Genomic DNA, 11,516 nt, shown 5'->3' with positions numbered 1-11,516 from the left:
TATATATATTATATATATTACTAGAGAAAAAGGGATATTCTTGTACGTGCCATCTACTTTTGCCCTCACCCTATTGTTCCTTCGAGGTGGGCTTGTAAAGACATCAGATTGCTCGTCCTTTCAACTTTTAGTCTGAAAAAATTTGATGATGTCAGATCTCTTGTCACAGACCTTCATCTTAATCTTCGAGTGTAATTTATGTCGATAGTTATTTCTTGTCTCTCTCTCTCTCTCTCTCTGTATATGAATAGCATTTTTGTTCGTATGTTACGAATGTATGCACGTAAAGACTACCACTAACTCTATTACTGAAGGTGAGTAATTGATAAATTTCATTAAACAAAGTTCATATTTCCCTTCTAGCGATAAAAAAAAAGCGTGCTACAGTAGACCCCGCAATACTCTGGGATCTTAGACGCCCGGGAGGATTATATTTTGAAATTGGAAAAAAAATCTTTAAAGAATTCATCGTTTTTCTCTTTGGTCTCTCGCTTGTTTCAATGTTTCTAGTTTTCTGTAAAAGAAAACTATTGAGATGGCTTTGCCTGTCCGACCGCGCTTTTTCTGTCTGCCCTTAGATCTTAAGAATTATCGGGACTCTTAGATGGCTGACAATTGGTATGCTAATCATCCACCCTCCAGTCATCAAACATACCAAATTGCAGCCCTGTAGCTTCAGTAGTTTTTATTTTAAGGACAAAGTTAGCAATGATCGTGCATCTGGCGACCTATGGACAGGCCACCACTGGGTCGTGGCTGAAAGCTTCATGGCCCGCGGCCCATACAGCATTTTACGCTGTACAGAACCGAAAACTCGTTTACGCCGAAGTTTTGTGCCAAAGAAACTTTGGCGCATTTTTTACTTATTGTGTTTGTTGCATCTCCGTTTCTCTGCAACTTTGTTCGTTTCCAATGGTTTGTTTCCTTTGCATTGTTTCCGTTCATAATTGTTATAACGCATATGCTTTAGTTTTGTCTGGGAATGATTCACTTGCTGAGATTCTCCCTACTAGATTTTTGGGCCTCGCTGTGACACACCCACTGGATATTGTACCATGCTCTTACATATCTCGGAAATTTGGGAAAGCCTCCCCATCCCCAACTCATTTCTTTTCTTGAGGTACGAACAACCCTTCCTTTTTATCCGATGTTGTTGGCCCCAAAGTATTGCCTTCGTCCTAAGCATTGAATATCTGTGACATTCTAAAACAGTGGTTCCCAAACTTTTTTTCTGTCATTTCCCCCTGCACCCAGTTCAACCACCCATATTTCCCCCTTCATGTATATGAGGGAAAGAGTAGTTAGAACACACTGTGACTATTAATTAATTTATTTTTCAAATGTACAAATATACTGATAAACATATAGTTACAGAGTAAAGTGGATAGAGAACAGCGGTTAGTAACAACTAATCGCATAGCCATAGAGAGCGGTTAGTTACAAATAAAAGGACTTGTTTGCTCTTCTACTTTAGAATTAAATTAGTGAGATTTTTTTTATTAGTAGGTCGTGTAGTTATTTCCCCCCTGGTAGCTTCAAATTCCCCCCCCCCCCCCCCCCCCCTCCCCCCCCCCCCCCCCCCCCCCCGCAAGAGGGAGACTTTTCCCACCAGTTTTGGGAACCACTGTTCTAAAAGCCCCATGCCTACAAAGATAGCAGAGAGAGTTCGTCTCATTCAACTACCTTATTGTATATTTGCTCAATATTGTAAAAGTTCGCCTGGAGAAAAAAAAAGGGATACTCTAGCACCCAGTGACCAACCAAGTTTGTCATCCTTTGTCACAGATTTCTTGGTAAACACAAAGACTTCTGGAGGAAGATTCCTATTCTGAAGAACTCCCTCGTTCTACCTGAGACAGACAAAAGGAATCTGGAGATTCACAATAGATGTAACTTTTTGTCAGCAATTCAAGAGGATGGGCTCTCATATGCTGAAATAGCTCTCTCGTGAGTGACAGACACATAGGGGGGGGAAAAAAAAGGTACAATTTGGGTATTTTCGGAATTTGGGAAAACTTTACTTAAGCGCTTATAAAGGAAATTTATGTTACACACACATAAATATATATATATATATATATATATATATATATATATATATATATATATATATATATATATATATATATATTATATATATATATATATATATATATATATATATATATATATATATATGTTAACAATTAGGACTTTGTTGGATGGTGCAGATGCAGTTTAATAGATAGAATAAACATTTGTCACTTAGCGTTATAAAAGGCGTTGTAAGAAAAGACCTAATGGAATGAATTAGAGGCGTTCAATACGATTTCAAGAGCCATCTGTAAATATCTACCAGAAGGATAATAGGCATTCAAATAATACAGCATGTGCCATTTGGTCACTTAGCTCTTCCGGAACGAAAATAAGTTAAGAGTTGGAATGGCTTTTCTCTCTCTCTCTCTCTCTCAAGATACGATTCAGTGGAAGAGCGTATAAGATTGTGGATAAAAAACGGTAGTTTATGATCAAGATAACATCCGGGCCAGCGGGAAGGACGCCCACCAAAGTAGGCTTCATCCAGCATGAGAGGAAATTGCAGGGAGAATATTACATTTGTTACCGCAATTCTGGGGAAGATTCTGGGCTCTTTTTCACAGAGGGAAAACCGGACTGACGCTATTTGGAGAAGGCCGAATCACTTGGAGATATGTCTGAGCAGTATCTCTCTCTCTCTCTACATCAAGTTCTATGTATAATTATATGCATATATATATATATATATATAATTATTATATATATATATAATTATATATATATATACATACACACACATATATAATATACATTTAACTACCTTGGTTCTACCAGCACGTCTGACATGAGATTAGACGCGGCGTAGCAAACATCTCGGAGTAACTTCTGCGTGATAATCTCGCTAATGAAATTAGCAAGAAAATGATTTTAGTGGATTAAAAGTTGGGATGCAAATTCTGCTTTTACGCCCTTGTTTTTTTCCCCCGTCGTTAATGAAAGTCTAGGTGAATTTCAGTGCGAACACAACTTCAGGTGAGATAATGGAATGTTGGCATTAGCATAACGAAGCAGTTCGTCAAAAAATATATAGCGGAAGGAACCATTGAGAGAGTTGCTAATGATTCATTTTGGATTCGTCAAGTTTCATATGAGTGAGAATGCTGTGAAATACTTGAAAGAGAAGGAGTTTCAGTAATGAAATAGGGCAGGTGCAATCTGGTATTTTCGAATTAAGGGAAGGGACGAATTAAAAATAGTCTCCTTATTACTATGTTGTGTGTAAGGAGCATAAGGAGAAACAGTCCCTTTGTACTGACAATGTGGGTATTAAGTCTGCATAAATTCATAAGTACAAGAATGGCTTTATATGCTTTGTAAAGTGAGAGAGAGAGAGAGAGAGAGAGAGAGAGAGAGAGAGAGAGAGAGAGAGAGAGAGAGAGGATTTAGTTGCCAATAAGCACCTAGTTCCTCCCTCGAGTCATTTCATCGACCCTTTATTGCTCTGCATGAGCGAATCATTTGCTTTTCATTATGGAAGCGATACGGGGAATTTAATTTTCTATTTGCGTCTCTTGGATTTACGACTCTGTTTTTCCATTCCATTTAGCAATTGACGCTTGGGAATATTTCTTTTTTATTCCTCTTTCGTTTTTGTTTAATCCAGTCACTTTTCATATGCTCTTTCACAGACTGCGCCTCATGAATCTGCGTGTGAAAAATCCGGGGGGAAGGAGAGAGAGAGAGAGAGAGAGAGAGAGAGAGAGAGAGAGAGAGAGAGAGAGAGAGAGAGAGAGAGAGAGTAATTATACTAGATTGTAAGGACGAGTCTGTCCTGGCAATAGGGGAAACACGCAAAGAAAGATAGACGTGCAATCGTGTTTTTCAAGAGTTCTAGATGTTTTATTGCCGTGTTACGACCGCTGAGACCCGGCTCGGCATAGCACTCATTCTCTCCCTGGAAGAGAGAGAGAGAGAGAGAGAGAGAGAGTTGTTTACAATGTTTGTATGCTAATTGGATTCAATTTTATGTGCTCATTTCTGCTCTCGTCTCCAATCTCTACTGACAAGTGTTGAGAAGTAGCTCTCTCTATCTCACTCTCCAACGAAACATACACAACCCAACGCACACACTTGACCTAAAATATAACCTCTGTAATCGTATCACTCACTGTAGAAGGAAATATTACTCGTGCTTTTACATTCGAAACTATATCATATATATATATATTATATATATATATATATATATTATATATATATATATGAATTTTTTATCACATACACCGTAATATTATTTATTCACCAACATTAAGCTATAAATGTCGTTTGATACCGCATTCACTGCACCTGTTAATAATACACACACACACACGCGATATATATATATATATATATATATATATATATATATATATATATATATATATATATATATCTGTACATGAGTTCCAAATTTTATGACTTGTTTGGTCAGGTTGGTAGTGACCTTGCCTTTCAATTGAAAGACCTGAGTTTGATCCTGATGTGAGTCAGAAAGAAATATATATATATATATATATATATATATATATATATATATATATATATATATATATATATATATATCTAGTTTGTGTGCATATGGATTTAAAACCACATTAATGTAGGGGTATATATAAATACTATATGCATTACTATTATATCACTATACCCTATCTTAACATACATGGGCCACCTATAACATCAATTTGAATTATTTCATTTTGCCTTTTTACTTGTCGAAGAATTTTTTTGAATATTCATTACACTGACGGCAGGCCCATCCCTCTTCCGCTTCCACGGAGTTCTTTGTCAAATGTTGAAAATGTGAACAGTTCCTATTTTTCTAGATGACGTAGATTTAACGTTTCCATTTTGTCTGCCCTGAAATCTTTTCTGTTTAGTGTATTAGAAGATTGGCAGTTAAAGTTGAGATTCATCATAAACAGACGATTAAGGCTCTCTCAAGGGAACCCATTTCCTGTAAGTTCATTAAATTTCACACGCAGACATAATTTCTGCTATAGAAACTGTACCTGTGTAATCGTATGTGAAGTCTAAGACCAACTCGTGCTATGTAGTTCTTCATTGATTAAAAATCCTGGTAATGAGTGACACCAATGATGCGTGTATGCTTCCAGATACAGTAAATCCCAACTCTTCCTCATGTTGTGGGAAGATTCTGAAGCTCTGTGGCCTCGAATTGAGATCAGAGTCCAATGGTAAGTGTCTGGTTTGACATCCCTTTAGAAGTCCCAGGCATACCACACCGTAATTTGTTAGACTGACCACAAGAGTGGATCAGGATTCCAAGAAAGGCACTGTAGTTGGAACTGTGCTTATGTACTAAGAGAGGCCAAGTTCTCTAGATAGTCTCCCCATGTATTCCTCCAACTGTGTTGTTTAGTTTTCACAACTAGGTGCTAACTCTCTATAAAAACATCCTCATAGCTTCCCAAGTTCCTGTTTGGTGTGCGAATCAGTATGGGTTGAGTCTGATGCTATCCAGTTTTTAAGAATACGGCAATAGAGAACTGCATCTCATTTGTATGGGTATTTATTGTCATGGAATCTCATTTTGTAAAAAAAAAAAAAAATGTACATTTTACTGGTTTTCAAATGCATTCTCAACCTACATTGGAGATGTGTAACAGTATTTAATCTCAAGCTAGGAAGCAGGCCATGCCCTCTTGATGATATGTTTCCACCTGGTGGAGAATTACCAGTAGTGCATTTAAATGACTGTCAAGGGACATCAGCCATCTGCATAATATCCCGTTGGAGTGGCTTGTTTCTTAGGTTCAGATTCAGATGAAACCACTATAGCTTTTCACTTCGTACATGACAGGTCTTCAGATTTTGTAAATACTGTTAAGATTTCATGATGTCAGTGAAGGGTTTGTAAGAGTAGGTGTTCCATGTGATCTAATATCATTTATTAGTAAATTAACAAACATTTTGACTTCCGGTGCAGTTTAGCAGTCTCTTGATGAAAAGTGTACTTGAGAAAATTAGAGCCTGAAAAAATAGAGATGTAGGCCACTATTTGTGCCTAATTTGTTTTGAAATTGCCGAGGAACAAGTGCCCCTCAATTAAATTAACCATCTCTTGAGAACTTGAGAAATATGGATCAAAATAATCATTTTTATTTTGGATGTGTCATTAAATTCTAAGTGCTAAATTTGGCTTGCTATATTTCTTATGCCTTAAGAAATATTCTTTTCCCATTCCGTTATGTTGCAGAGTTGAAATTTTGTTTGGAGTATTTCATGATTTCATCAAAGAATGGCTTTATATGAGACTGCTCATTATAGATGTTAAAGTATATGTCATGTATCACTATATGTTCAGTATACATGTATATCACTGCATCTATGATGTACTGATGTATTTGCTCTAGCAACCCATTATTGTTTGCATGTGTAGTTACTTGTATATAATAATATTGGTTAAAGGTTTAAGTAACAGTTTAAAACTGCTGTTTGCTAAAACTTATGTAGTGCTATTAATGTTTTTGCTGTAATTTAAATATTTTCAGTAATAAGGTGCTGTCAAAAGTTAGTTTCCTACTTAAATTTCACACCTACTTTAGCAGTTTATGAAATGGTACCATGTTTAGTTAATAAAAAAATCATAATGTGTTTGTTAGTCTGTAAAATTTTATTGTAATTAATTATCATTGCAATCATGTAGCTTTTAAAATGACTCGTTTATGCTATGTAGACAAATTCCACTAAGTGTAACATAACACACTATATCATATTTTGTCTTTTGAGTCCTCAGGAAAAATGATTTGTATCTTGTGTTGGATTTTAACAATACTCTCTCCAGTCATGAAACTGCAAAGATTGATTTTCCTTAAACATTCTCTTTGAACAGCTGACAAATTTCTGAGGGATCGTCAATATTTCCGAGATGGTCGCCTGGACAGAGATGGACTTGTGGCCTTCATCAAAGAAGTCAAGAACTATCCAGGTCTTACTGATGAAGATGCTGCTATTCTGGCCGCTTCAAAGTAAGTTTTTTTTTATAGTGGTTTTAGAAGGATGAGTAAAAGGAAAGCAGAAAAAACTATTTCTCTAATACTGTACATACCTACCAAAGTATCTTGATATTTCCTGAAACCTTACAAAATGTGTAGAGAAGTATGACTTGTAAAACACGAAGTGCATAAAAAAGGCACTGATGAGTACTGTGCTGTATTCACCTGTAAAAAACAATATGGGAGGGTTCACTAATATTCCATTTACAGAAGGAATGACTTAACCTGCTTCAAAAATTTTTTTTTTCAAAATCCCAATATATATACTTTTCAAAACTATTGTCATAAGACCTTGCATTATCTCTTGATGTCCCTTGAAACTGCTTGAGATGCTCAATAACTTTGATCCATCTACACAAAGATTGATGATATTTACCTTCCAGTTCCCCAGCACCTCTAAGAAATATGATATTTTGCTTCCTGAGTTGCCTTCATTTCTTAAAGGAGCCCAAACGATTCTTAGGGTATCGGAAACAGATTTTTGTACAGTAATAGCACTTGTAATTATCATGAAAGTTCAACTCGCAGAGTCAGTCACTGTTTTCAACTTCATATTCCAGTACTGAGGAGTATCCGAATTTATATGCTTAAGAGCTGTGTTCTGCAAGTAGACACAATCCTGCAGTAATATAGAGGGGCATCATGACAGACTGTAAACCTCCCATCCTTTCACTGGCATTGCAATTGCAGTATATCATGACCCCCCACGAAGTTTTTCACCTGTATTATAGATGATTTCGTTCACGTACCTTGTATGAGAATTAAATGATAATAAGATGATCTCACTCTTCACTCACTCACTCACTGTGCTGGCTTCTTGGTCATTGTTGTGACTCACTGTCACTCGCACCAGAATCTTCAAGTTCATAAATGAACTGTATCCTTTTGCCAAATTGGTGCTTTAACTCTAGTACCCAGGTACATTGGTACTATGATGATGGAAATAAATGAAAGTTTCATTATTATAAGAAAAGTTTTAAAAATGAGGAAGAGATCACTTTTTTACTAACATATCTTTGATATTGGATTAAGATTTTTTTTTAAGCCAATGACAGAAAATTTTACTTATCTTGTTGTAGTGAAATAATAATACTTTTAAAGTTTCCAGTCATCGCCCTTATTATATCAGTCATTGCTTAGTGCCACATATTGTGGATATATCTTTCTGAACTTTATTTCATTACTGTCATCGGTAATTGTTAATGAACATCCTATACTATACTTCCACTTCTAAAGTGCCAAGTCTTTTTTTTCTCCCTTGATTCTCAAAGTTTATTTACTTTCTGTTTGTCTTTATTTATTATAACTGTACAGCCTATTTGATGTTCTAGATGGGCTGTTTCACGTATTCTCTAGTTTTCCTGGGGAACGTATATATTACACATAATTCGTGAAAAACTCGCCTATTCGCGCATTTTTCGTAGAGAAATATTCACTAATTACTGTACTTTAATATCATTCTCATGACTAAATGCAATTTTTGTGATAAAACTATTAAAATACTCAGGCACATATAAGTATTTTTTTTTGGAACTATCGCAATAGGCAGTTATGTGTACGTGTTTTTCGAGGGGTGTCAAGTATTCTCAGCTTTAAGCTAATTGCTGGGGCTGTGGTGCACCCCCCCCCCCCCCACGAATACCGGGGCTCAACTGCATTTTTGTGTTTCCCTTGGGATTTTGACACCAGAGCATTCTGTTATCGGGAAATATCTTGGCAAGTTAATGGTTTATTTTGACAAATCTATAAATATGTAGACATTATGATTAATTGATTGATTAATTAGTTCTTGCTGGCGTTGCAACTGGACATTATGAACAATAACAACAATTTCACATTTTATTTCAACAATACAGTTATGAAGAAATACATAAGCAGCAATAAAAGTAAAGAAAATAAAGAAGAAAACGGCCCTCTAGTTTTTATATTATTCCGTGAGAGGGTGTGACTTTTCTTACATGAGGGAGACAGGGAAAAAACTAGATGTCTTATGGACATTATGAACAGTGATAATAAGACACAAAGTTTAATTTTTATTTCTATTTTCTCTCTGTTACACAATATTGCTCTTATCTAACAACATTTCCTGCTGATATCTTCAATGTCATTGCGATGTGATTTTCAGTTTAGTTAGCAGTCCATATATATCTTCCAGCTGTTAATCTCATCCCGGCTAATCATTTGCCTTATTTCAATCCGGGAATTTTCAGTAATCATTCTCTCACAGTTCTTGATCTGTGCTATGCCTCTTTTAACCAAGTCCTTTATAACCAACTTTTTGTTGATGTTATCTGGGCGGCCAAATATTTTGTTTCCCAATATCGTTGGTAGTGAGTTTAATGTGTCCATTTGATTACTCTACATTTTTGTGCAGTAATTGCTTCTGTATATTGCTTCGAAATTCATCCTATGATTTTTTTATCCAAACAGTGTACTTGTATGTTTACTGTTCTTTTGTGCTCCTTTTCACACACATCTAGTTTTCACCCAGTCTTCCTCATGTAAGAAAAATCACACCCTCTCACGGAATAATATAAACTAGAGGGCTGTTTTCTTCTTTATTTTCTTTACTTTTATTACTGCATTTGTATTTCTTCATAACTGCATTGTTCAAATAAAATGTGAAATCATATTACAGTAGTAATTATATTTTAATTTGCTAGGGCTTTTGTTATTTTTTTTCAATCATAGGATATTTATTTAGCTTTTTTAATACCTTCCTATACAAACAAATCTGGTCTATTGTTGGGTTTAATTTTAAAGGCATCAGGTATATGCAATCCAAAACGTTTAGAGGAAAAATGTTAACACTAAAATTGTTGACTTGCAACTTGCTTACCCAGAGTAGTTTGTATAAGAAGGTATTAAGTGAATTAAAAACTTTCTATGTTCGTAAGGAAAAAGTTAGAATTGAGAGGGTAAAGCCATGGTAAAACTACTATGCGATAATAAATACAAGAAACCACTATTTATAGTAATTATAAAATGACTAACATGGTTTCCCCTCTATTTAAAAATATAAATCATTCTTGACAAGGGCTAAGACCTTTCTTGACAAGGAACACGTAATAGCAGTGTTGTTTTTGGTTCTTTTTTTTCATTAATATGGTAATAACAACAAAAAGTCGTATTGTTAGAAAATCTTTTATACATTCAGTTAATCTTTTCATAAACGGTGGTGTGCATGTAGAGTGAGCTACACAGAAGCCATCATCATTATGACTTTGTAAGTGTATGGGCATCTTATCTTGTCTCTGCTTCTTTCATAAGCAGTGTTTTAGAGTTTGTCTTATCTTTCAGGTTGGTGGAATCCCAGAGCCATTCTCGAATGTGGTACAGAGTGGGAGCTGTCAGGAACATGACCGGTGGACGTAAAACGCAACCGCAGCTTTCCACAAAACTGAAAGTGGTAAGGAAACCTTTGCTTTTAAACAGTTTTTTTATTTAATATACTTTCTTTTAATATAAATAAACTAAAAAAAATTCATGAAATGAAAAAGTTATTTATACTTGAAAGCCTTCTGACCAGATTTGAAAAGGATAAGTTTTAAGCACATCAAACATAGTTTGCCCTGATTCTCCTTATTTACTTACCCAGGAAATAAAGGCAGATGGGTCAGTAGATAAGAAAGGTTTTTCATTTTTTCTCCTTATAGATTTCTGAATTGGTAAGAATTTCTTCCTGTCTGGGGTAATCTGTACTGCTTTTATAGAACAGATTGGTATCTGGTGTTGCAAAGATATTGCAGTACAGTAAAGCAGTGGACTCTGTTGGTATGATTAATCGAATGTTGTGCATAATGTAATGCAGATCAGTATGAAGTGTGGTATTCAGCTACCTTGCTTGATGTCCTGCAAGTAACGCACCAATGCTTTCTTTAATTTCCTTGGATGCTATAAATACAATGAATTGTTCTCTTCTGCACAGTACATTATGCGCAATTACTGAGTTACAGCTGTGAGTACGTACTGTATCTTATGGTAAACATTATGCTCTTTTGTTGTTTAGTGGGTCAAGGTATTACATGTAAAGTTATTCCGTTGTATCATGAATACTTTGATATTAAAACCAATCCATAGTTTGAAGAGGTAGCAATCGTAATACAGTATAATTATTTGGGTGATATGTTTGAATTTCAAACTAACAAAGTTTTCTTGAGGTGTTAGTATGTACAAACATTAGTTAATGTGTTTAAATTTTGGATAACAAAGATTTTACCACAGGAAATTTCCTGACTTCCATCATGAGTGTCACCTTTTATTCTGACCTTGAAACATCCCTGTTTCTAATTGTGTCCTTTACCTTTGGAGTTTCTTTATCTTCTCATTCTTGTATGTGACAAGACTTCTTTATTTTTTGCATGACAAGGTTTATGATCATATTGAGAGGAAATTGAGAAGAGACATGGCTTGGCAATTGAAAGTAGTGAGTCTTACATG

The 11,516-nt window shown here is 35.3% G+C and overlaps 1 protein-coding gene across 14 annotated transcripts in view; it reads left to right on the top strand.

Moving 5' to 3' along the window:
- The window catches only part of LOC135214456 (sodium/calcium exchanger Calx-like), a 256,399-nt gene that overhangs the window by 196,643 nt on the left and 48,240 nt on the right, over nt 1–11,516 (top strand). For 8 of the 14 annotated variants that reach the window (XM_064248769.1, XM_064248767.1, XM_064248773.1 and 5 more), the window contains 3 exons: nt 5,175–5,255; nt 6,914–7,049; nt 10,377–10,485. In XM_064248769.1, coding sequence (XP_064104839.1) covers nt 5,175–5,255; nt 6,914–7,049; nt 10,377–10,485 — 326 coding nt within the window. The remainder of the gene's footprint in view (nt 1–5,174; nt 5,256–6,913; nt 7,050–10,376; nt 10,486–11,516) is intronic. The other 6 variants (XM_064248776.1, XM_064248774.1, XM_064248772.1 and 3 more) reach the window with 1 other exon arrangement.

The sequence above is a fragment of the Macrobrachium nipponense genome, chromosome 45, assembly GCF_015104395.2.
Source record: "Macrobrachium nipponense isolate FS-2020 chromosome 45, ASM1510439v2, whole genome shotgun sequence".
NCBI lineage: Eukaryota > Metazoa > Arthropoda > Malacostraca > Decapoda > Palaemonidae > Macrobrachium > Macrobrachium nipponense.
This window is presented reverse-complemented; position numbering and strand designations above follow the sequence as displayed.